The sequence below is a fragment of the Protobothrops mucrosquamatus genome, unplaced genomic scaffold (genome assembly GCF_001527695.2).
Source record: "Protobothrops mucrosquamatus isolate PMUCROS unplaced genomic scaffold, P.Mucros_1.0 scaffold1799, whole genome shotgun sequence".
In the NCBI taxonomy this organism is placed as follows: domain Eukaryota; kingdom Metazoa; phylum Chordata; class Lepidosauria; order Squamata; family Viperidae; genus Protobothrops; species Protobothrops mucrosquamatus.
This window is the reverse complement of record NW_015387937.1, coordinates 139,163-164,210: the sequence shown is the minus strand read 5'-3', so window position 1 is coordinate 164,210 and position 25,048 is coordinate 139,163. Positions and strand designations below refer to the sequence as shown.

General features: G+C 39.9%; 3 protein-coding genes across 8 annotated transcripts in view; 1 reads left to right on the top strand and 2 right to left on the bottom strand.

Moving 5' to 3' along the window:
- The window catches only part of TRPM5 (transient receptor potential cation channel subfamily M member 5), a 44,655-nt gene extending 43,926 nt beyond the window's left edge, over positions 1 to 729 (top strand). Inside the window, exon 24 of the mRNA XM_029285514.1 lies at positions 647 to 729. Within this exon, the coding sequence (XP_029141347.1) occupies positions 647 to 729 (83 nt within the window). The remainder of the gene's footprint in view (positions 1 to 646) is intronic.
- A 3,141-nt stretch (positions 730 to 3,870) lies between these two features.
- On the bottom strand, positions 3,871 to 9,273 carry TSSC4 (tumor suppressing subtransferable candidate 4). 6 transcript variants are annotated; one of them, XM_015823207.1, is made up of 4 exons: positions 9,198 to 9,273; positions 7,821 to 7,928; positions 7,202 to 7,272; positions 3,871 to 6,001 (listed from the first exon to the last, which is right to left on the bottom strand). In XM_015823207.1, exon 4 carries the CDS (start codon positions 5,909 to 5,911, stop codon positions 4,874 to 4,876), a length of 1,038 nt encoding a protein of 345 aa, XP_015678693.1. In that variant the 5' UTR covers positions 5,912 to 6,001; positions 7,202 to 7,272; positions 7,821 to 7,928; positions 9,198 to 9,273; the 3' UTR covers positions 3,871 to 4,873. The 6 variants fall into 6 exon arrangements, with proteins under 6 accessions (XP_015678693.1, XP_015678694.1, XP_015678695.1 ...); XM_015823208.1 differs by having other exon boundaries at positions 9,228 to 9,273; XM_015823209.1 differs by lacking the exon at positions 7,202 to 7,272.
- Positions 9,274 to 17,432: 8,159 nt separating this feature from the next.
- The window catches only part of CD81 (CD81 molecule), a 61,436-nt gene continuing 53,820 nt past the window's right edge, over positions 17,433 to 25,048 (bottom strand). Inside the window, exons 5-8 of the mRNA XM_015823206.1 lie at positions 24,357 to 24,467; positions 22,284 to 22,358; positions 19,721 to 19,810; positions 17,433 to 18,038 (exon numbers count right to left, since the gene is read on the bottom strand). Of these exons, the coding sequence (XP_015678692.1) occupies positions 17,976 to 18,038; positions 19,721 to 19,810; positions 22,284 to 22,358; positions 24,357 to 24,467 (339 nt within the window). The 3' untranslated portion in view covers positions 17,433 to 17,975. The remainder of the gene's footprint in view (positions 18,039 to 19,720; positions 19,811 to 22,283; positions 22,359 to 24,356; positions 24,468 to 25,048) is intronic.

Genomic DNA, 25,048 nt, shown 5'->3' with positions numbered 1-25,048 from the left:
TATCAAACTTGGGATATTTAAGAATTACATATAGGCAGGGCAAAAAAATATCCCAGACAGAACAGCATAAATTAGCTACATAGCTAGTTAATTTTAACAGGTGACAATGAGAACTAAAATCTCATACTTACCCAGTTATGACCATTAAGATAGCTTTGCCGAAGAGCTCCCAGATTTGAGGGATTAGACCTTCTTTTGGATATGGAAGATCTCATACCTCTTTAATTCTCATTTAAGCCAGGTTCAAATAAGCAAAACAACTTGATAATATATGTTAAAAGTAAGCACAAATAGACTTCGTTGTAACAACAAAAAAATAACAAACATGTACTGTAAGTCAACATAAAAATGGAAGTGTTTTCAGTCTGATACTCAGGCCAGGCTCTGAAATGAAAGCATCTGAGGTAGTGGAATTTGGTCCATAACAACATGCCAGATTAATCTTCAAGGATTGCAGATCTATTGTTTTCCCATTATTGAACAGCTCTACTAAAATACATAGAAAATATGTAAGAGTTTTTTTTTAAAGACAAACTAGCTTTGATAAGTGACATTACACGAAGTAACTTGTTCATATCTCGCTATAGCTGCTCATTCTTTATATAACCGATATTTTCATTTAAATTTTCATGTTTCATAAATGCAGGCACTGATCAAATGGTTGTACCAGAAAATGAAGATAGGGGAGAGACCAGTCAGCTTGAAGATGTGATGTATATTGATAACTGATTGGAACAGATCACTTCTCAAGTGATATTTTATCAATTCAATTACCTAATAAATATTTTCTTTTAATGTCAGAGTACTGCTATGTCATACCTACATAAAGCCTTCCTTTTAGATTATATCCAATGGGTTTCCAGTAAGTTATCTACTGAAATCTCAAAAATAATACCTCCTGTGTTAATTCCAATCTTCACTTTTAAAATAAAATTTATGATATGTGTGACTCTGTAAATTCATTTAGGCCAGAACGTTCAATATTGTTTTTTTATAACCAAGGAACATTTACATAAAATACCTTCTGAACTTTTCAAATTATTATCCTTCCTTGATATAGTTGTACATAGTAGTCACTGATCTGCTTCCCTTGTTTTGTACTTTTCCTCTTGAACTTAACTATATATTATTAATGTAGTTAGTTTCCAATCTTGCTATTTTCCACTAATCAATTCACGAGTTAACAGTTCTACAGCTACATTACCCTTATTTATTGTCATTGTAGTACAAAATAGTTTCAATCCAACTATTTAATAAGCCTTTTTTGTATAAAATAGACTGCATTAGGTATTTTAATATATAGATAGTCCCAGTTTAGCAACTATCTCAGACGACTGCAATTAAGACTGTGATAAAAAAATAACTTTGTGACCAATCATCACATTTATGATCTTTCAGGACTTTAAAGCAAAGGAAAGGTGAAGTAAGATAATAAGCATTGCTGCAGTTTCACTTTTGTTGTTGTTGTTGTTGTTAGTTGCGAAGTTGTGTCCAACCCATCGCGACCCCATGGACAACGTTCCTCCAGGCCTTCCTGTCCTCTAGCATCTTCTGGAGTCCACACCTACTGCTTCAGTGACTCCATCCAGCCACCTCATTCTCTGTCGTCCCTTTCTTCTATTGCCTTCAATCTTTCCCAGCATTAGGCTCTTCTCCAGTGAGTCCTTCCTTCTCATTAGGTGGCCAAAGTACTTGAGTTTCAACTTCAGGATCTGGCCTTCTAAAGAGCAGTCAGGGTTGATCTCTAGGACTGATCGGTTTGATCACCTTGCAGTCCAGGAGACTTGCAGGAGTCTTCTCCAGCACCATAGTTCAAAGGCCTCAATTCTTTTGCGCTCAGCCTTTCTTATGGTCCAACTTTTACAGCCATACATTGCAACTGGGAAAACCATGGCCTTGACTATACGTACTTTTGTTAGCAGGTTGATATCTCTGCTTTTTAGTATGCTGTCTAGATTTGCCATAGCTTTCCTCCCCAGGAGCATCTTTTAATTTCTTGGCTGCAGTCCCCATCTGTGGTAATCTTGGAGCCCAAGAAGATAAAATCTGTCACTACCTCCATTTCTTCCCCATCTATTTGCCAGGAATTGAGAGGGCCGGATGCCATGATTTTGGTTTTCTTAATATTGAGTTTCAAGCCAACTTTTGCACTCTCCTTCTTCACCCGCATCAAGAGGCTCTTTAGTTCCTCTTCACTTTCTGCCATTAGAGTGGTATCATCTGCATGTCTTAGGTTGTTGATATTTCTCCTGGCAATCTGAATTCCAACTTTTGATTCATCTAGCCCAGCCTTTCTCATGATGTGCTCTGCATATAAATTAAATAGGCAGGGCGACAGAATAAGCCTTGCCAGACTCCTTTCCCAATTTTGAACCAATCAGTGGTTCCATGTCCAGTTCTCACTGTTGCTTCTTGACCCACATATAGGTTTCTCAAGAGACAAATAAGATGGTCTGGTACTCCCATCTTTTTAAGAACTTGCCACAATTTGTTGTGATCCACACAATCAAAGGCTTTAGCATAGTCAATGAAGCAGAAGTAGATGTTTTTCTGGAACTCTCTAGCTTTCTCCATGATCCAGCGTATGTTGGCAATTTGATCTCTAGTTCCTCTGCCTTAGAAATCCTGCCTGTAATTCTGGAAGTTCTCGATCCACATACTGCTGGAGTCTAGCTTGTAGGATTTTAAGCATAACTTTACTTGCATGTGAAATGAGTGCAATGGTGCGATAGTTTGAACATTCTTTGGCATTGCCTTTGGAATTGGAATGTAAACTGACCTTTTCCAATCCTGTGGCCACTGTTGAGTTTTCCAAATTTGCTGGCAAATTGAGTGTAGCACTTTTACTGCATATTTTCAGATTTTGAATAGCTCAGCTGGAATACTGTCACCTCCACTAGTTTGTTGTTGCTCAGCTTTCCTAAGGCCCATTTCACTTCACATTCTAGGACAGGGCTTTTCAACCTTTTCACCCATTGTACCACTTTTAGGATATGGCAGTATCCGAGTACCACCAGTCGCCTATCAAGGTGTCAAAAACTTGACCCCCCCCAAAAAGGAAAAAAGTGATAAAGTATAGGTAGTCCTCGACTTACAACAGTTCGCTTAGTGGCTGTTCGAAGTTACAATGGCACTGAAAAAAGTGCCCCAAAGCCACAGCCAAGCAAGACACCTGCCTGCCCGCTGGTGCTCTTCCTCCTGTCCGAGGTTTTCATTGTTGTGAGCATTTCTGGTGAGGATTGGCAGCATGGGTGGGGTGGGGGGGTGTTTGGTTTTTATTCGCCCCGTCTGCTAGGTGGTTGCAGCAGGTTTTGGTCACTTCACATGACCCTGGGACACTGTGACCATCATAAATATGAATCAGTTGCCAAGCATCTGAATGTAAATCACAAGACCCTGGAGATGCTGCAACATTCCAGCTGATCGGTGCTTCTTCTGGGCTCAGAAGCTCCAGGATCAGCGCCGAGCTCCAGCTGGAGCCTGTCGCTGATCCTGGTGCTTCCACTGAGCCCCGACAGCCCTGCAGCTCCAGCCATCTCTCGCTCAGGCTTGTGCAGTTCTGCCACCGGTTCAGCTCATTCCCCTCCCCCGCTACTTTTCTAGGATGGTCGCGTACCACCTGCCAGGTGCCAATGTACCACAGGTGGTACCCGTACCACTGGTTGAAAAGCCCTGTTCTAGGATGTCTGGCTAGAGGTCAGTGACCACCCCATCGTGGTTATCAGGGATGCTAAGCTCGTTCTTGTATAGCTCTTCTGTGTAATTTTGCCACCTCTCACTTAGTGACTGCTTTGTTAATGACTGAGTTACCATTTCCAATTGTGATAGCTAAATGAGCACTACCTGTAAACAATAATAAAAAAAATTCTTGTTCCAACCAATGTGTTTATTTATGACCAAATTTTGTGCGCCTGACAACATGCAAAGGGGAGAATAATGCTGGGGAGCTGTACAAGAGAACTTTAGCTGAATGAAACGGCATCTTGCTTCTTTATATGCAAAGACAAGAAAGTGTGACAAGTAGAAAAGAGCTAATTGGTAAAAAGGGGCACCATACAAGAGTAGAGAGAAAAATAGTTTTTCACACAAATGGCTGTTACCATGCAAGTACAGAATTTTGAACCTAATTAAGCAGTTGTTCCCAAGTTTTATTGACACCAAAAAATATCAAATGGATATTCAGCTACAAACCTTATTTTAAGCTCCTTTATTCTTACATAAACACAGTTAGGCCACCACAAATCTCTGTATTTTAGAAGCTCTCATGTATGGAGGAAAAAAAACCTTTCAGTTTTCAAGGAAGTTGTGGCAATTCAACAGTCTGAACCAATCAAGTCTAAGCATGGCTTAGTTGACTGCATTTTAATTTTAGAAAATATCTCTTCCAATTCCTTAACATTTTTCCTATGATCTTAACGTACTGTATGTTTACATTTTCTTGTCTCTAGTCAAACAACATAGTTGTTGTCATATTTCATGCTTTTACTTTCATTCACACTGTTGAATAATACTGGTTAAATCTTCGCCTCAACTACAATAAACTGATAAATCTTGCACCTCATCCACAGGCTATGTTTTGTCAGTTATGAATTGGTAGAGATATCATTACAGTATATTGTCAAAAGTTTTGGTATGAATAGCTGAGCCTCCCTTCATAAACAGAAACTCGGTCTATATTGTTGGACTATCATATAAATGTCTTATAATTTTTATTGCAAAATACAGCAGGATTTTGTTGGAAAGGGCAAAGTTACTAGTATTTTTAGTCACAATAACAAGCATGTTAAGGAAAACAAACTGCCCGAATTCATGCAAATGATGAAGAAAATATTTTGAGTAAGCTATCACTGGACAAATATAAGGTTTCTAGCTTTTAGGATTCTTCTTCATCATTACTTTTGGGTCGGAAATGTTTCCTACTCCTTTTCTTGCTACCATGAAACCCTACAGTTGTCGTCACATTCTCTTCTTGCACCTCTGGAGAACCTGTGTTGGCTTTTTGAGCATCTTGTTCTTCCAATTTCAATGGCTCACAATCTTCCTTTTCTTTTTCTCTGCTTTCTGAGGGATCTAGTACATCACCTTTATTCTGGGCAGCCAAGTTATCCAGAGGCCTTCCTCTGGCCTCTTGGTTTGCATTAATAATGTTGGCCTCCAACTCTTCCTCTGTTGAAGCTCCTCTTTTTTTTCCTGATCTGTCTAAGCCTGTCTTTACTGGTTTGGTAAAGATAATTCTTCCTGCACCAGAGCTAGAAGCATCCTGGTTGAAAGATGGTGCATAATGTTTAGGATGTGTTGAACTCTGCTCCTTTCTACCCTTGTTCAAGCCACTCAAGAACTCCATTGCAATTGATCTGTTGGTATCATCACTGTATTCTGCCACATTCTCCAAACTGTACTTGGTCCAGCGTTCTGGATGGGCCACATAATCAGGTACTGGCGGGGAACATTTATAAGACTGAATTGGCTCACGTTGTCTTCCAAAGCTTTCCGCAGGCATCTTGTTTGAAATGCTGGGTGGTGGCAGAGGGCGTTTAAACCTTCTATCAATGACATTGTCTTCAGCTGTCAAGGGCACTGCCTGTTTGGCTGCTCCTTCCAGACAATCAAAAATGTTCTGGCTGCGCTGTGAAAAGCTTGAACTCATGCCTTTCAAATGAAAAGGTTGAACAAATGATTTTTGGCTGCTGTGCAAAGAATCCCCACTCTTCTTTGATTCATAATCCACATCATCTGAAGGAAGCGGCTCGTCAGGGGACACAACATCAACTTCAGCACTGCCTGCAAACTCAAAATCTTCTGAATCGGAGTCACTCAGGGAAATTGTATCTGAGGGAAGGATGCCTTCGTAATCTGTGGCCCCACCAGTCACTGTACCCACAAAGGGTTCGCCTGCACCTTCGTCTCCCATTCTTGATGATCACTTGTTTAAACTACCTTGATTTGGGTCTTTCTGCAGCCAGATACGTTTTTCAGCTGCTTCTCAGAGGGTGTTTAACACCTAGAACAAAAAAGAAGAGTTACATGCAAATTTGTAAGGATACATTATTGATATCTGCTTATTCATTTACCTAAGGAGATTTCAAGATCAAAAGTACCAAGACTTTAAAACAAAAAGAGAGAAAAAAATTAACAGAGGAAGTTTAATCTAATCTATTATCTCAGCCAGGATCACTTTTGATTTTATAAACAATACAGACATTGTGTAAATAGATTCTAAATAGATTCTACTATAAGATTTCTTGTGATAGGATGTGATTTCTTCTATTTATTTTTAAATAAATCTATAATCCTGTAACCTGCTATGCTATTATGATTTTACAAGAGTATACATTCTAACCTATTTCTGCTATGCTTTCCAGATTGGATGCCATTAGTGCATCTCCTTTTACAAGTGCAAACATGCAATAATCATATTTGTAGAGAAACTCTCAACTGGTCAATTTTTAGTGTTTTAGACTTCAGCACAGAGAACAGAACTTCATTTTAATTAAGATTTTATTACGAATAGTAGGTAATCTTATCAGTAATCAACCTACCAAGAATTTATATTAAAGATCAGCCACCTTAAATGAAAGCAAAGTTCTTGCTTATAAGAAATAAAATGTAAAATACAAGTTGACCAAATCTATTATCTACTGCAGAATACCACTCAAAATTGTGAGAATTAAAAACTTGGTAGTATTAAATAATATTTGGTACTATTAAATAATCTATAACCTTCATATTTTGCTTTTTATTTAAGGACGGAGTTAATATTTAGCATAAACTAGTGGCTTCTTTGGTAAATTAGGTGTTCCCTTTTGGGTTTTTCTAATGTAACAATATCTTTGCGCTGATGTGCAACTATTATCACTTGGAAGGACGGTGTACAAATCTGGAACATAAAGCAATTTCATTTTGTTTTGACAATTCTCTACAATGGCATCCAAAATTATGTTGGTGCTCTGAATTAATTACAATTCTGTAATACTTTTGTGTGTAGACAAGTATGAGGTTTTTTGGCACAACTTCACCCTATTTCTGAAGTCTGAAGGCCTTTTTCGGTACTTAAACATGTTTAGTAGCCCAACAGCATTAGTGTTCTTATTCTTTAGTGACAGATTCCCCATCATAGGAGAAAAGTATTTGACAAGAGTTGTACAACAAAGTACTTTATAGTGATGGTAAACAGGCATGGAAGAACCTACTAGCCACTCACCATCTGGAGTTTGAACCAGTATTCCATCCTCTGGGTCAGTAAAAGCCACCAAGGTTCTGAGATCCTGTACCCTGGCAGTAAGAGGTTGGACATATCAGCGCAATCAAAAAGTGTGGAGTTGCAATTTTCTATTATATCAATAGTACTTTGTCACTTTGATAAGTGTACCTTCTAGCTGTGCAATGTTATCATCTACAAGTAATTATTTTAAAATTGGAAAGCAAAGATATTTATTTATTAATCTAATTTATCTCTAGTGGAATTTTGGGGCAAACATATTATTGCACAATAGGCAGAGACAGCAAGTACTGTATCTCAATGTTGGACTTACATACCAGCTGATCTATAGGACTATTTAAATCACCACTAACAACCAAACATTAGTACAGTACAGTTAAATCACCAAGCATAAGAATATAATTGGATGAGATCAGAAAAGGAATCAAACCCAAGTTCTTTGTTTTTCAAGAACTAAGAAATGTAGATTAAAGAAATGTACATTACAGATTGTGCATGTTTTAGGGTTTTTTTGTTTCTCTCTCTGATCCATTCATATCCTTCCCCCCTCCCCCCAGGTGGGCAGTAAACAATAAAATTGTTCCAGAGAGAAAAGACTCACAGGATGTTTGCAGCAATCTGATTGCAACATAATTCAGACACAATGGCTTTTCTGTGACAGAAGTCCCCATCAAAATCTTCCATAGTAGTCTTGGTCTTGCTATCTCAACTGTGGGAAAGCCAAAGAGCATATTATCTTTTCCTTCCCCATCAAGCTTATGCTACTGAAGTAAGTTAAGTTTTTTATTTTGATCCCACCTGTATTATTTTTACAAATAACTCAAGGCAATAAACATATCCTTCCTCCTCCTATTTACCCCACAGTAACTCTGTGGAGGTAAATTGGCTAAGAGAGGGTGACTGGTCCAAAGTTACCCAGCTAGCTTTCATAGCTAAGGTAGGACTAGAACTCACAGTCTACCACATTCTAGCCTGGTACCTTAGCTACTAGACCAAACTGGCTCTGTTTCTCTTTTTATCCTTATTTTAAGACAGATTTAACAAATATATTTATCTGATGGGCCTGAATCCATGATTGCAGCACGTCCACAGCTTTCTTGTGATTTTGGGTAAGAGGAATTGAAAAAAACATTAATTGGGGGAAAGCATTCCTTTCTTACTAAGGAATGCATAATTCTTTAATTTTTTTGGAGGCAATATGGTTCATACATCAGTTACCCTCTGCTACAGAGATATTAACAGGCATATCTAAAAGAAGAAAGCAGGCTGGCTTGCCAGATACCGGTATATATAACTTTCCATTTGATAATCAATACATCAATCACACTAAGAATTCTTTTTAAAAAAGCATTTTATAATGGAAAAATAGCACTTTCCCTATTTAAAAAGGAGAAAACAAAGGGAAAATATAAAATAAATAAAGGCAAATTAAGGCTGTTATGCAATAGTTGTTATTTATGTGAGCACGGCCACATAATTATGTTACCATACCGCTGTTAGACAATTTGGACATTTCAGCGTGCAAAGCACGGTTATAGTAATTTACCTAGAGAGCAGGGATGTCTCTTCTCATATAAATTATTGCCTTTCGCCCTTGTGAACTAACGATATAATAATTCCAAGCAGGCAACTTGCAAGAGCTTTCACTCTCGAGTCTTAAAAGCGACTTCAGAAAAAAAAAAAAAAATCTGAATCCACCTGCTTAGGAAAATTCACTGACTCAAGAGGAAGGACGAAAATAATCTTAGTATCAATTTCATGCAGCAAAATGAAGTGTCAGCCACGGGCTTAAAGAGAGATTAACCCACAACGTAGAGGGCAGGGCTATTAAAAAGGTCGCGGGCTGCTGCTTGGGAAACGCTCTCAGGGCTGCTTAGTTTGATCCAGCCCACAGATCCTCTTCTCGTATATCCTTCCCCCCGCACCTGCCCCGCTTATCTCCCAAACCTCCGGGACCAACGGCCGCTTACGCAGCTACCTTTTCAGACGTGCGTAGAACTCCGCTCACCTGCAACGGCCTGGTTCTCCCACCTGCGCGCGCAGCTCCGCCGCTCGATTCCGGGGTCGACGCGTCGTTTCCGGCATCGCTTTCCCGTTGTTTGATGGGATGAGAAGTTTTCTTGCTCCCCAAAGGCCTACGGAACTTACGGCGCCATCGAAGCACTTAAACGACCTATCCCAGAAGTCATTTCGCAACTAAATCAAAATTCGACAAAAAAAAGCTCTTCCTTCAATTCTTTTCCCAATGTCTTCTAGGAATTGTAGTATTATTATTTTTTTTAACTATCGCCCAAGCCGGAGTATACGACAACTGCTAAGTCTCTTAACCGTGCAGAGAAAACTGTTACAGCTTTTGGGCTCTGTGCAGCCTCAACATAATGCGGTTTTGCTACGTTTATTTTATTTCCTCTTATACTAGAGTTTGCATCAGCACTGCAGTGCTTGTATACTTGCAGAAAAGATAGTTTAGAAAGGCAGCTTTGGTTACCATTTTTAAAACTATCAAACTAGCTAAAATAGCTGATGTTTTCCAACAACGCAGTTTTTAAATATGTTATCTAGAAACTCTTGAATAATCTCAAAATATGTGAAGGGTACCAAGCTGGAGGCACTCATCACTTGGCTAAAATATTTCCAAATAATACCATTAAGGCCTGCTTGCCTTCACTGATGCCTAGTCCACTACGCTTATATGACAATCAGCAGTAGTAGAAGCAAAACATTAGTGGAAGTTTAGGGCAAAATAGGAAAATAGGAGGAGGAACGAGTATTAGGTATGTTGACCACTTTGAGTTATTTATAAGAATAAAGGCTGGATATAAATAAAAGAAAAATAATAAAAGTTGACAGATTTATTGAGTTTTTGCTCATTGTGACAACAAACATGCTTCACTTTGTTGCAATTACAGATGGAAGCCTGCAAGTGAGAATAATGTATTCTTCAGCATTTTCTTTGCTAGTTATGCTGGCAATACTTGCTAATATTGTCGCTCCATCTTGTTTTTGGTCTCTTTGGTGGACGCTTTTTATCAAGTGGGATCCATTCTGGAACTCCCTTGGTCCATCTGCCATCAGTTCTTCTTGGTATGTGACCAGCTCATTTCCATTTCAATTCTTTTACTCTCTTGATGATATCGTATACTTTCTTTTATATAATTCAGCATACAACACTTAAGTAAGAGCATTTGGCGCAGAGTGCAGTAGTTCTTTGGGCCCCTATAATGGCCCATTTTACATCCTTGCTCTGCGAGCTGCACTTATTGCTGGTTTGCTTCTGGGTGCAATTCAAGGTTTTGGTAACTACCTAAAAAGCCGTTTATGGCATGGATCCAGGTTATTTGAGGAACCATCTAACCTCAGTGGGACTGGGCCTGCCTCACCCGTGTCAACAAAGGGGGCATACTATGTATCCCTTCTGTCAAAAAAATTTGCCTAGCGGGGTTCGGGAGAAGCGCCTTCTCTGTCATGGCTCCTGCCCTCTGGAATATCTTACTCCCTGAGGTGAGATTGGCTCCCCCCCTTCTCCATCGTATGTTAATGATTTTATTTTGTCTACTCTGTCATTTTATATCCAATAATTTTAATGGTCTTTTTAATGTTTATTAAACATGTAATGTTTTTTTGTTTGAAAATACTTTGTTTCAAGAGTCAGACCTGATAGTTCATGAGTGAAAAAACCAGGGAATTCAGAACTATAAATGAGGTACGGAAGTCAGTCAAAGTCCTGAAAGAAGGCATTGGAATCTCAACAGGTCAAAGAACCTGTGGGTGGGAATCATGGTTTCTGTTGTGGACGTCATCCCCACTCACCAAATTGTTCTCTTTAAAGTACAGAATAGAGCGACCACTGAATGCCTTACTCTCCATCTCTATTCTGCTGCTATTACATACATAAAAGGGTTAGAGCTAGAACAATCATCTTTTGGGAGCGGAAAAAAATGGATGGGAGTAAACCAATAGGATTATATTTTTTATTATAGTGCAGAGATGCAGAGTATGTATCATAGATAATAAAAATAACTGCATTACATCTGTCATAGAGGGATCGCAAGGTATGACTCGGCAAAGGAGGTCCACCAAACATAGTCTTCCACATTCCATCACTTCAGATGAATTCCATACACCTCATCCAGCCCAACCTCTCCTTTTTATAAAAACGTGAACTCCTGCAAATTGATAGCACTTATTAGCTGTACTAAATTTTTCATTTTGATGCCGTTTGTTCACTTATAACAAAATAGTTTCAAATGTAGGCAGAAATAGGATTATTTCATGCTTACGTATTCCGGAAATGTTTACTGTATATTTTTTCTCCTACTTTCCTCCCCCCCCCAAGTGTTGATTTCTCACATACTTTGATAAAGACCTTTCCGCTCTATGTGTAACCTAATCCTTTTAGGAACGAACTGATGAGCTTTGCCCCTTGCTAGGAAGATACCAATACCGACACAGGATTGACCATGCTAGGACTCAGGCTTTCCACGTCACTTCTCTTTTCCTATATTCCATGTCAACAAATATTTGCTCTTCAGGAAATATTTTGATGGCCCCGCTCTGCTTTCTTTCTTTGAAGAACATAGACCACCAAAGCTGCTGTGTTTCACCGAAAATAAGCCCTACCCCGAAAATAAGACATAGCTTGATTTTGGGGGTGGGCCTAATTATAAGCCCTACCCCCAAAATAAGCCCTAGTTTTGGGGTGAGGCGCACACCTAAAAATCAAACGGGGTGGGAGGGTGGAGCTGCCCTACGTGCCCCACACCTGCTTACCACTGAGGCCACGCCTCCCATGCCCTGACACCTGCCTTGCCGGCCCACTTCTGCGGCTGCTTGCACACATCATCCCTGGCCTCCATTTCACCATCAGAGGCCTTCAGGAAAGGCCTCTGCAGCAGAGAACCAGGCTCCCGATTGATGCGTGTGGCAACCCCTGGAGGTTGGGGGGGGTGCTGTGCGTGTCAATCCGGAGGTCCATTCTCAGCTGCAGCCTTTCCTGAAGGCCTCTGATGACAAAATAGAGGCCAGGAGTGACATGCACAAGCGACAGCAAGTGGCTGAAGTGGGCTGGCTGGGCGGGGCTTTCGGTGCCACTGCTGCGAGGTGAGACAGGGGAAAAGACACCCCCCAAAATAAGATAATTCCACGAATGGGTGCAAACAACAAACTGATAAATAAATTTGGATTTAATGGACACTCCCAAGTGGATCATAAAACCAGTTTATTGTGCTTGGTAATCAGGTGATGAATGAATAAAGCTGGAGTTCTCCCACTTTAAGTGGGCCATTTGAACAGAACGAAGATTTGAGAATTATCTGTAGTGGTACCTGTATGCCAGATAGCTGTACAAAAAGAGTGTATAATTTTTGTTTGAATTTCTTGTTCTTGTATCTCAGGTTATTCAGATTTCTGAAGCTGAATAGAAAACCAATTTTAACACTCTTCCTTCACATCACCTTCATATCTTTCTGCACCTTCATATCTTATCCTTTTTGTTCTTTACCTCCTTCTGGAAATATTTAACACAACTGGGCTTTCTGACACAGGACATACTGAAATCATCTTACACAATACCAGGATGAAGCATATTTGAGTTTCAATATAATTTCAGTTTTCACATATATTTTGGGGAATAGGAAGTGGACCTTTTTTAAACAGGAAAAAAGTATTTAAACAAGCAAAGTGAAACTGGACTGCATCCAGAATGTGGGTTAGCACTAGGCCAAGAGTAAATCTGACAGGATACTAGCTGTGTAAATTATTTTTGTGTATCTTTTTTTAAGTTGAGAAATACTTTAACATTCAATAAACAAATAGGGCAACAGTAAATAAATATGATTTGAGGGCGCAAGTTTAACCAAACAATGAGAAGAGTGAAGTGGGAAGGGAAGTTGCAATTAGTTTGATTTTTTTAGACAGAATTGGGAATATGTGGCAAGACTGTCCTGCAAGAGAAACAAATTCCATTTGCAGGACCCTGATTCCATGTATTGCCCTTAGATTTGAAAGCTGGTTTGTTGTTACAGTAATTGGACCTAGCTATAACAAAGCTCTCCGAATACCTACAGTTTATCATACAAGGAAACCGATCACTTTGGAAAAATAGATGTTGCATTTACCCTCTAATTAAACATATCGGATTTGGCCATAAGTGGAGTTTATGGCTTTTCTAAGAAATAAGATTCAAATGGAAATGGCTAACAGCTATGGTGCCCTTTCTGTGTTTTTGGCCTATATTTTGGCCTTGTTCTCTGTTCACAGGGTTGACTTTGCTATTGCTATGGAGATGTAATAATTGAAATACTCAGGTGTTATGATGGACTGGTTGTAAAAAACAGAGTTTCCTAGCACAACACACGCTAGAGAAAATGTTTATTGAAATATCTGAAAGTAAAAAAAAGCCAAAGAAGAAAAGTTAACATAGCTTGTGACAGGTTCTCTTATATAAAACAAAACAAAGCATTCAGTTCCATGTTGCCAGCAGCTCAGTTTGGCCTCCCAGTACAGTATACTGACTTTCCACAACGTGGTCCCCTCCAGAGTAATGGATTTCAATTCTTAGAATTCCCCAAACACTACAGAGAGGAAAGGATTGAGAAGGTCTGCCTTCCTTAAATAAGCAGCCTTAAAAGGGCACGTTGATTTTGCACTGGCTTTTCATAAGAGATTTTTTTTCTATTATAATTTCTCTTTCCCTCCCACCCTTCCTCAAGCATCTTAAAAAATTAAGACTGAGGCATATCCATATTCTAATTCTGCCAATTTACATCATATGGGACACATAACCAGGATGAAATTTCTTAGATCCAACACAAATTCTTGTGAAGATAAAACTTCAGTTTGTTGAACTTGGCTCCAATTGGCATGAAGCATTCATTCTATCTGCCTTTCATCTTATTTTAGAAATGAACATTTTCGTTTCTCCGCTTTCCTTCAAACATTAGAGCTGTACTGAAAGAGAATTTTTCTATTCCTTCAATCTCAACATAGGCACTTTTATGGCTTGATTTTGTGGCAGATGGTACCGCACATGGGATACTTCATTAGCCAATTTATCAGCCAGTTTTTGAATCTGGAAGGCATCTGTGTCTCTTTTGCTAACCTCTCAGCTCTTTGTAGACAGATTAAAGAAACAGATCCTGTCATTATTGAAAAAGGACTTAGGCACATTTACACAAACAGCAGTTCACACAATACGACTGATCAGAGACTGCATCATTTCAGACAGCATGCATGTGCGTGCTCTGCTAGACAAAGGGGGGATCTATATACGGGGGGGAAATCCAATATACCAAGCAGCTCTCTATCACTTGGTTTTCAATACATGAATTTCACTTCTGTTCATTTGTCAGCTGCAGCTTGAAGTAATTAGAGTGGATAGCTTGTTTTCCAATGGGATCTTCAATTTCTCTAGACTAGATATAATCAATCTGATGTCTTCCAGATGTTTTGGACTGCAAACTCCCATCAGACCCAGTAAAAAAGCAAAGAATCTTGGGAGTAGAAATTCAAAACAGCTGGAAGATACTTGTTACCTATCTTTGTTGTTGACTAAGCATTACAAACTCCTTGTTTTGGAAATGTGTACACTTACACTACTCAAGTCAACTTAATTGGCTCAATTTTCCCTTTTTAGAATGGGAATTTGATTCTACGAATCAGACTTCAAATTTGTGAACACTTTTACTTGTCTAGTTCTTACTGCTAATCTCCCAGGAGCAAAAGCAACATAGTTGCCATTTTTTAAAAAAATGAAAAGTACAAATAAAAAATCTAGCAGTCTCCAACATTACTTGATTTAGAGAAGTATACATTGCTCAAAAAGCATTTTGCTCCTAATAAAAACTTCTAAAAGAGCAGATATCTTGCTAAACATCCCCTGCTTGTCTCCATTTCAAACTATATCTGTTTTTCATCCAAATAGGTAGGTTTTGCCAAAAACTGGAGAAAAACGTCCTTCACTTTTTTTTGGCCTATTAAAATTTATATTGAGCCAGGACATCGAATCATCATCTACACTAGTGTTTCCCAATCTCAGCAACTTTAAGATGTGTAGACCTCAAGCATGCTGGCTGGAGAATTCAGGGAGTTGAAGTCTACACATCTTAAAAGTTGCTATTTAAAAAGTGTCCTTTGCTCAAAGCTAACTTTTTGTCCCAATAATGAATGCCCTTGATCCATTTCAGTTGCTAGAGGACAGAGTAACTAACCTTCAAAAGAGAACTCTGGCTGCTTACATATCACCAACTGAACACTGAACAATATTCAAATACGATATAGGAAAAACAAGACAGAGACTATTTAGTTGTACATTTATACACATTTCTCATGGACACCCAATAAAAGGCTGTGAGTTACATATATCCATTCTGTACTCTGGTAATCCCAATGCACATGCACACACAATATATGTATGTAGATAAAATGTACATGCACAACTGATGCGTAGGATTTGTACATGTAGTGTAGTTTATTATACTGGACCATGTAACCCCAAAGCCTTTGAAAACTGGTAGAATCGCTTTTGCTTCTCGTGCATGCAAACTTGACATTCAGGGCAGTGTTGCTTTAAGGCTATTTCTAAGGCTAAAAGATGTCTTCCTTATTTCCTGCAAGCATAATCAGCAAGACTCTTGAGACATAGTTTCCTTAAGGATGCCAGAAACAAAATGTTTTTGATTTGAGACAGATATTTAAAGAGCTCCTATGGAGGAACTGAATCTGGTTGCTGCTCTACACCAGAACGTGAGAAGGAGAAGAGGCGGTATGGTGAGACTGAGAGAGAAATAAATGTCTAATCAGCAGATTAGTTTTTCTGATCTGTCTTGTATACCCTGAGATTCTAATTTACACAGATTGTTATATTTGCTTCGCCTGCCTGAAAGGAAAATTAGTTTTTAATTTACCTTAAAAAGAGACAAGAATATAGTCAAAGAGGCAGTTAAGTTTTTTCCCCCTGCTCTTTCAATAGGAAGAGACTGGTACTTTTAACTTTAGAATTGTCTTCCTTTTAGGTAAATGTGGATTGATTCGGCTCACATCCAGTTCATTTGTCCCAACTACTATTTTAAAGGACACTGAATCTACGGTACTGCAGCTGATGTGGTACAGCAAAAGAAACCAAGATTAAATTGATTTCTTCAAGAACAGTATGAAAACATATGGCCATTCTATGGCACAGGTGACACTGCCATGAATATTCCCCAATTTGGGACCTTCCAGATGTATTGGACAACAATACCAAGTGTCCCAGGTGATTTTTTAAACATCTGGAGTTAACAGAACTGGGGAAAGAACAAAACAATTTCCAGTTTTGCACTAAGGATGGATTAGTGGAGAAGAATGGTCAGAAATCATAAGCAAATCAAAAAGAAGATCATTTTGTGAGCTCTCAGCTGGATAGATATGAAAGAGGTATCTGTCTGGAAACGTGATGGATGAGGCTAGGAATTCTGGAAAACTGCCCAGCTTATAGTTTTCTTGTTCTATTTCTGGTGGTGTGGAGATGAGAGAACACAGGGATCTGCAGGGGGTGGGACAAACGAATTAAATGCATGTCATAATGCAAAAACCCTGTGTTTTGGGTACTTGTGTCCGATGCCAGAACACAAGTATGAAAGGCTTAGGTTTGCACTGTGACTATGCAATTAAAAAAACATTTCTTCGTCATCACGATTTATATAGGTTGCCTATTCAAAGTTTTATTTGTGGCATTCATGCTCCTATATATCTTAAGGGATATTATCTAGCTTTATTAAAGTCTTTTCAATGACACAGAATAGTTGCTTCTTAAAAACTTACAAATAACATTTAATGAACAGGCTTCCAGAAATTATTTAACTGGTTTCCCTCAATAATTATTTTTGGCATTAGAATACTACACATTTATCAAGCAAACGTTAGGCAATATTTGTAGCGGAAGTAATTATGTAAGCAATGTGGGTGTTAAGATATTGAAAGAGTGTATATGCCATTATTAGACCTACCTCTAAAAAAGAGAGAGTTATATCAAAATTAAGAGACCAGGTTGGGGGCTAAATCTTCCTTTCTGTAAATTAGTATCTGGTGAAGACTTGTCTGTGATTTGAATCCTTGCTTTGTCTCCAGGAAACATAATGGACATCAAGGTAATAGATTTATGCAAATTGGTTAAAAGTCTTTTTTAATGAAAATGGGGTTGTTACTATTATAAAAAATACTGACAAATGTGCATGTTTAGTAACAGAATAGCAAAACAGTTTAATTCTGCTCAGGGACTCTTGAACACTTATGCTCACACATTTAGTCCAAGAATCCAAGAGTTCTTATAATCAAGACAAAAAAGTTGGAACAGGAAGTTTTTACTTTATCTCCATCAGAGGACAAAATAAAGCAAAAAAACTTTCCACGTTCCTCATAAGGATAAACCCCTTAAACAATAAATTCTTAAACTCCATCTTGATCAAATGGGAACAATGGCTGAGAAGAGGGAGAGAAAGGCTATTTTTGATAAAGGCCGGGAACCACCCGCATGATAGCTTTTTTTAAACCCATAAACTGGCGTGTAACTAATTTTGCCACAAATATACAGAAAACTCCCCTTTCCCCCATCCCTTAAAATGAACAAGAAGACTTCCAAGTAAGAATAATATGCTCTGTAAGATAATATCTGAAAAGTTATATACATAATTTTCTTTGTTTTTGTTACAAGTGTCTCCTGATCAGGCAGTGGCACTTCCGGTCTCATTGGCACCACCTCTTTGCACTCTTCTTCCTCTTCTCAATAGACTGAACTGTTCCTAATGCCACAGCACAACACCATGCTCAGGATCATTTCAAAGATCTGCAGGCCGAGAAAAAAAAGATGAGGACAATGAGACTCCAGCCACGTTAGACCTGCAGGCAATCCCTCACTTTATTCTCTTTCAAGCAGCCACGGCCTAATGTATAAATAAGCTCTAGGTAGCAAATCTGAAATGGGCTTTAACGCAAATGGAATTTATTGGTGACTAACAAAAATATTTAAAATCATATAAGCCAAAAATTAATTCTAATCGTATCTTGATCTAATTATTTTTAAATACCAAACAACAAAAGACTAAACGTGAACTTTAAATGGGATTTTGCTAACGCTGGAAATGTTACAGAATTTCTAAATTGCCTTGCATTGCAAATACATTTCAACAGCAAACGTAATAGTACTGGAAATTAAATGCTGCCACACCTAATTTTAACTGGATCAAATCACAACTGACAATCCTCAACTTAAGTCCATTCGTTCAGCATCCAAAGTTATGGCAGCACTGAAAGAAATGGACATATGATCAATCCTTGAAGTTCTGATCAGAAAGCATCCTCTCTGCAGTCATGCTTTTCACTGGCAACATCAATGGAGAAGCCAAGCAGGGAAGATCACGAGTTGCTTCAGGACATCACTATGGCATTCCTGAACTCATGTGATGCCACAGCACCCCCCTGCCTTGGTTTCCCCCACGTTGTGCATAGGTTGTGCTTCTCTGCCTCCCCCCCCCCCCCGCCCTCGGCAGCATTCTTGTATTCCTTACCTGGGACTCTTGCTGCTTCCTGCTCTCTGACCTGTGCATTTTGGGATTATGACAAGTGGGACTGCTGGGATTGTTATAAAATATGTGGTTGTGTGACGTTGCCCTTATGTCACTTAGCACCAGCAATCCCAGTCTCACTTACTGTCACAAACTCAAGACTACTGCAAAGGAAGTCACCTCTGAAAAGAAGCCAACATGGTAACAAAATCCATCATCTTCATTGAAAAGGCAGAAAGGGATATTTAATGAGACCTGATTCAAGGATGATGAGTCCCAGTTGTTTGTGGGAGTCACCTTCCCCAACTTTTGTCCCTTCCAGATGCATTCTCAGCATGAACTGTCCCGTTTGGGAAATTCTGGAGGTGATCTCCAAATACTGAAGTGCATCCAGCCTGGGAAAGGCTGAGCTAAAAGTTTCCCTTTTTTCCCCAATCTTGCTGCCTGGAGGCCCAAGAAGAAGGCTTTTGCATGGTCAGCCTGCAGCTTTCTCTGCTAGAGAAGGAACAAATTAAGGAATATTGACCAGTGGCAGGGTCTCCTTTCTCTTTGGGATAATGCACATTAGCTTCCCCAGGTACAAAAGATTCCTTGATGGGTGTAGGAAATTATCTTCCCAGCCATCATAATAAAAGAGGGGAGTAGCGTGTCTGTTATTTCTTCTTAGCAAGGTTGAATATTATTCAGTGAAGACGGAAATATCTCTTTTGAGTGTCTTTGCTTTCCAAGTTTATTCTTGGCAACAAGTTCATCAGTTTCTTTGCCTTCTTTCATCTTGGTAATAAACTCCTTTCCCCCATCTAAAACCACAAACTGGATGAACAAGATAATACACGCTTGGAAGGTCAAGCTTTCTCAATTTTTTTAAACTCCCAATGTCCAGCTACACACAATTCCTGAATGTGTGGCAATGTATTTTGCTCTTTGGGAACATTCTACTGTACACAATACAGCCAGCACTTACCATGATTACTGCCACTACTATGGCAGCAATGCCAATCAAGTACAGCTTTCCAGAGAACAGCTCATCAATTTTAGCGTGACAAGTGCTTACCTGAAATAAAAGAGTACAGATTTATTTATTAAATTTTAAGTATTGCTGTGGGCAATTCACAATATAAAACATGCAACAATAAGAAAATACAATACAAGTAAAAAACCCCAATATATTTCTGAAAAATAAAACTATATAGACAGAAACACAACTAACAAGGAGAAAGTACCCATCTTGCCCCAACATCTTGGAGAGCAACCAGGTTTTCAAAGACATCTTGAATATTTTAAGAGCTACATGAATCTCGGGGGTGATTTCAGAGAGCAGGCTCTGCAATAGAGAAGACACACAACCTGGCTTGATAGAGGGCACTGTTTAATCAAAAGGAATTGGAGTGTGCCAACTCTGCTAGTTTTCGCCTGATGGGCAGAAACTATGGGAGATACACAGTTCCTCAGCTATCCTGGCCCTGATGTCATCTAGAGCTTTACACATGCATCTTGAACATGGAAGCACCCCAGTATAGCTCACAAGGCAATGATAGCACATGGGCACAATGAGGTAGGCCCATGACTGCCTATGCCACTGCATTCTGGATCAGTTGGAGCATGAAGAGAGTCTTCAACGCCAGCACCATGTAATGCACACTGCAGCAATCAAACTGCAAAATGACCAGGGGATGAGTGATCATCTGAATCTCTTGATCAGGAAGGAGCATGTGGCCCTCAACCTGAGCAAATTCTTCTTGGCCACAGCTGCCACTTATACTTTAACCAGGAGATATGAGTCCAAGGTGATCTCCAGATTGTGCATTAATTTTGAACAGGGATACCTAATCCAAGACTGAAGCTGGAGAATCCCCAGATCTCGGGTAACCTTAATATCCACAGCTACTCAGTCTTGGTAGGATTAAGTAGGAACTGGTTTAGTTTCCAGATGCTGGGACAAGACTTTAACAGCATCACTTGACTAACCTGGAGCCAAGAGATAAAAACGGCTATCATCAGCATATTGATATTGAACCTTGAATTGGCAGATGACCTCACTTAATGTTTTTATGCATTTCTTGGTCATCATACCTGTTCTGGATTAAGTCCATATTGAAGAGATGGAGACAGAACTCTTCTTTTTATTCCCACCCATCCCAGAGTCACAAGAATAGGGTAGCAGTTCAAGCTGAGTACTAACAGCAATCCAGATTACAGAACAATTGGCCAAGAAAAAGAGAGAAAGAGAAATCCTAAACTGTTTTGAAAACTTGTATTATGGAAGCTTTTGTATCCTCCTCCTCCTCCTCCTCCTAGCCTGCCTTTTTTGAATTCAAATCTAAGTGTATCCTTCTTTTGCCATGGGTAATTGAAAGGAATATGAAGAGACATTCCTCCCTCCCTTCCTTCTTTCTCAACAGAACAATTCAAATCAATTACCTCCTTTGGACAAGAGGACATCTTGGAAGAAAATTAATTTTAAGCACATCATTAATAGAAGTGGGGTTTGTTTCAAGACTGTTTTAAAATAAACCTCTTAATCTAACTTGCGTATACCTAAACTTAATCTTATAGACAATCATGAACACAGACTGTTTCTTTCCATCTTGGTATGTAAAAGTTTATGAGCTTATTGTTCTCCCCCTCACCCCAATCCACTTTGGCAGCATGATAAATCACACCACCTAAAATAGCATGGAACACTCCAAACGATTCCACATGAATGTGTTTTGCTCCATATCTGAACCAAAATTCATGAAAAAACATGCATATCTTGCACTGAATTGGAACCTCCTGAAATTTAAGTTTGAACTATTCTGCACATCCCTACTTTGTACCACTACAACTTTAATTCAGAACCTCATTGAACTCTGCCACTATAGACTCACTTAAAATTCTAACTGTAGGAATGGAAGATGTTAAGGCAGGAGTCATCCCACAACAACTGCTAGTGCTGCAAGGTAAACAAGACAACTAGAGAAATCACATAGAAGACGGCTTTTGGGATTTTTCTCAGTCCCTTTATTAGCAATGGCTACGAGAGGTGTCTGTATTTTCTTCTGTATAACCAAGTAAAACGCTGCATGTCTATACAGTATATGTGGCTCTCTGCCTCTGAATGCAGATGCTCTGGCTCACATCACTTGGAAGGGGGAGGACTTAGAAAGGAAGAGTCATCAAATCCCAAGCAGCTCCCCAAATTCTTGCCCCATGGGATGTGCTGGGTGATTGGATCAGACCATTTTCAAACTCAATCTCAGTACCGTCAGCTTCACCCATCGTATAAATTTGGTCTCATTCAACTCATATGCCAGACAGCTATCCTGCTGACAGGCAGCCAATTAGACAAGAATACTAAGCCCGTTTACATGATTTCTTTCCAGCATTTTGTTGAGTTGGAAAGAATAAAATGGTGTAGTGACACATTTGTTCCAATTTGCTGTATTGAAAAAAATGGATATATCTTTATCTTTTGATAGGTGTAGGAAGTTATCTTTAATATACATATACATACATAAATATGCACATATAGATGATTTTCTTACATTTGTTACTTCTCCTAGAGTGCATTCACTGGTGACCCAAGATAAAGCTAAGGAATCTCTGCCACAGCAATTTAGCTAGAAGGATGGGGATGGTGGAAGAGAGGGAGAAAGAAAAATTAATTCTAGATATTTTCTACAAATATTTCAAATTACGTTTCCCCCCCAAAGATTCCAGTTTGCATCCTATGGTTCTTGATACCTGAACTTTGCTCCTATTAACTCACCATCTGCAGTGAATTTGTAAAATATCATGAAGGGATAAAGGGGAGATTGTGTATCGGAATCATTATAAAAGAAAGCTTTCAACCAGGAAGAAAACCAACTGACTTGATTCTCAAAACACTCAAAAGGCTAGAACAGTGATGGCGAACCTTTTAGAGACCTAGTGCCCAAACTGCAACCCAAAACCCACTTATTTATTGCCGGGTGCCAGGTGGGTGTGGCCCACTGGATGGGCACGGGTGTGGCCAAGGTGGGCATGATCACCTCGATGTTGCTCGTGGGGAGGGACGCCTGTGGGGGCCGGGCAGGGTTGGGGGAGATCCAGGGGGTCTCTGGCAGATGGGGCAGTGAGCAAGAGGCTTATCCTGTGGGGTGAGGCGAGACAAGGCGAGGCAGGGCGGGGGTGCCATTGTCACAGGGCAAGGTGAGGCAGGGGCCGGGGCAGCTGCTGCCTGACACCATCGGCCCCTGCACACAGAGGGCAGTGAGTGCATAGGTGCTGGGATGCATCCAGCCATGTGGGACCTCGGCGAGTTAGCAGGCGGCTGGTTGAAGAGGGACGGTTGCCATCTCTGGGGCATGGCGCGTGTGCCCACAGAGAGGGCTCTGAGTGCCACCTCTGGCACGCGTGCAATAGGTTTGCCACCACTGGGCTAGAGTCTCAAAAACAGGCAATCCTTTCCCAGAAAATAATTTTTAAGGGAAGTCGTGTAGAAGCTAGGACCTCAATGAAGAAGAGCAGATTTTCCTCTTCCTTTTTTATAAATAGATCACCATGCCATTAGAGGCAGCCTAATAAAAACGAAGATTTGTGATTACAGGTAGTCCTCAACTTACGACCACAATTGAGTTCAAAACTTCTGTTGCTAAGTGAGACATTTGTTAAGTGAGCTTTGCCCCATTTTACGATCAGGGCTTGGAGGGTGCTAGCCCGATGGAGCAGCCTCAGCCAGGTCGATCAGATGAGCAACAGGCTGAGCATGGTGAGCACAGCTGCAATGAGTTGGCCAGGGAGCTACAGGCGAGGACCGGGAGCAGCTGGCGAATGTTAATGGTTTCATGTGGCCCGCGAAACCATCCTGGAAACAGTGAGGGAACGGCCCCCGCTGCCTTGGCCCTGGCCCAGGCCAGCCGGGAGCCAATGTACAATTTTGTGGTGGCCCTCTTGGCACTTGCCCCGGTGGACCATGCCTTGGCACTTGCCCTGGTCCCAGCCCCTTCTGCCAGAGACCCTCAGATCTGTCCCACTCCTGCCCAGGCCCCCACAGGCACCCTTGACGCGAATGATGTAGAACTGGCCACGCCCACCCAGAAGGCCACACCCACTCCATCCATGCCCACCCAGTAGGCTGCATCCACTCTGGCCACACCCACCCGGCCCCCCAAGGGCAACCACAATGCTGATGCGGCCCTCAGTGAAACTGAGTTTGACACCTCTGCCTTAGAGATTTCTCCTGGGAAAACTACAAATACTGAGGCCAAAAATAATGGGGGATAGACCCTTTGTAGTAAGACCTTTTTTTACAGAATACACAGCTGGGCCTCAATGCTTGCTTAGCAAACATTCACAGTTGTGATGGTGATGAAAAAATAACTTTGTGACCAATCCTCCTATGTATGACCTTCACAGGTCTGTAAAGCAAAGAAAAGCTAAAGTAAGATTATAACTACAGTCAGTCTCACTTAGTGCCATTTTGCTTAATGATCCAGTTGCGAGTATCAATTCTGACTGCTGAACAAGGACTACCTCTAATCTACAGTTACTTCAAGCAGGTATTTAACCAACTAACTGAGCAAGCAGAAAACTGAAGATTAAATTTGATTCCCAACAAAATGTACTGTACAACTTACTGTTTCTTGGAAGGTTTTCACAACAGCGTTTGCCTTTTTTGCTTTGTTCTCATCCTTGTCTTTCGATTGAACCAATGCTTGATCATAAAACTGTTTGAGATCTTTGGCAATCTGCAAAAGAGAACAGGGAACAATAGATGCAATAGATGTGGGCTTTCATAGGTGCTCTTTCCCCATTAATCTATTCAGCTGCTTGATCTTGTTGATTCCAATAATTGTAATAACTGGATAACCAAACAACAAAGCTCAGACACCTGAACTGAATTTGCAGATCCATAGTCACCACTTAGTTGAAGCTAGTTGACAATATGGAACTGTGTATCCACAGTAAACATCCTGAATGTTGCCACCTACAATTCCAAAGCAATCATTTTATCATTGTAGTTCATGGTAGTGCAATAGAGTGAATAAGTTAGTGGACATAAGTAGTAGTAGTAGTAGTAGTAGTAGTAGTAGTAGTAGTAGTAGTAGTAATAATAATAATAATAATAATTAATAATAATAAAGTTGGAAGGGACCTTGGAGGTCATCGAGTCCAACCCCCTGCTCAGGCAGGAAACCCTATACCATTTCGGACAAATGGCTGTCCAGTCTCTTCTTAAAAACTTCCAGTGTTGGAGCATTCACCGCTTCTGGAGGCAGGTTGTTCCATTGGTTAATTGTTCTAACTGTCAGGAAGTTTCTCCTTAGTT

Coding starts and splice junctions, on each gene's coding strand:
- TSSC4 (XM_015823207.1), bottom strand. CDS start 5,911: ATGGGAGACGAAGGTGCAGGCGAACCCTTTGTGGGTACAGTGACTGGT.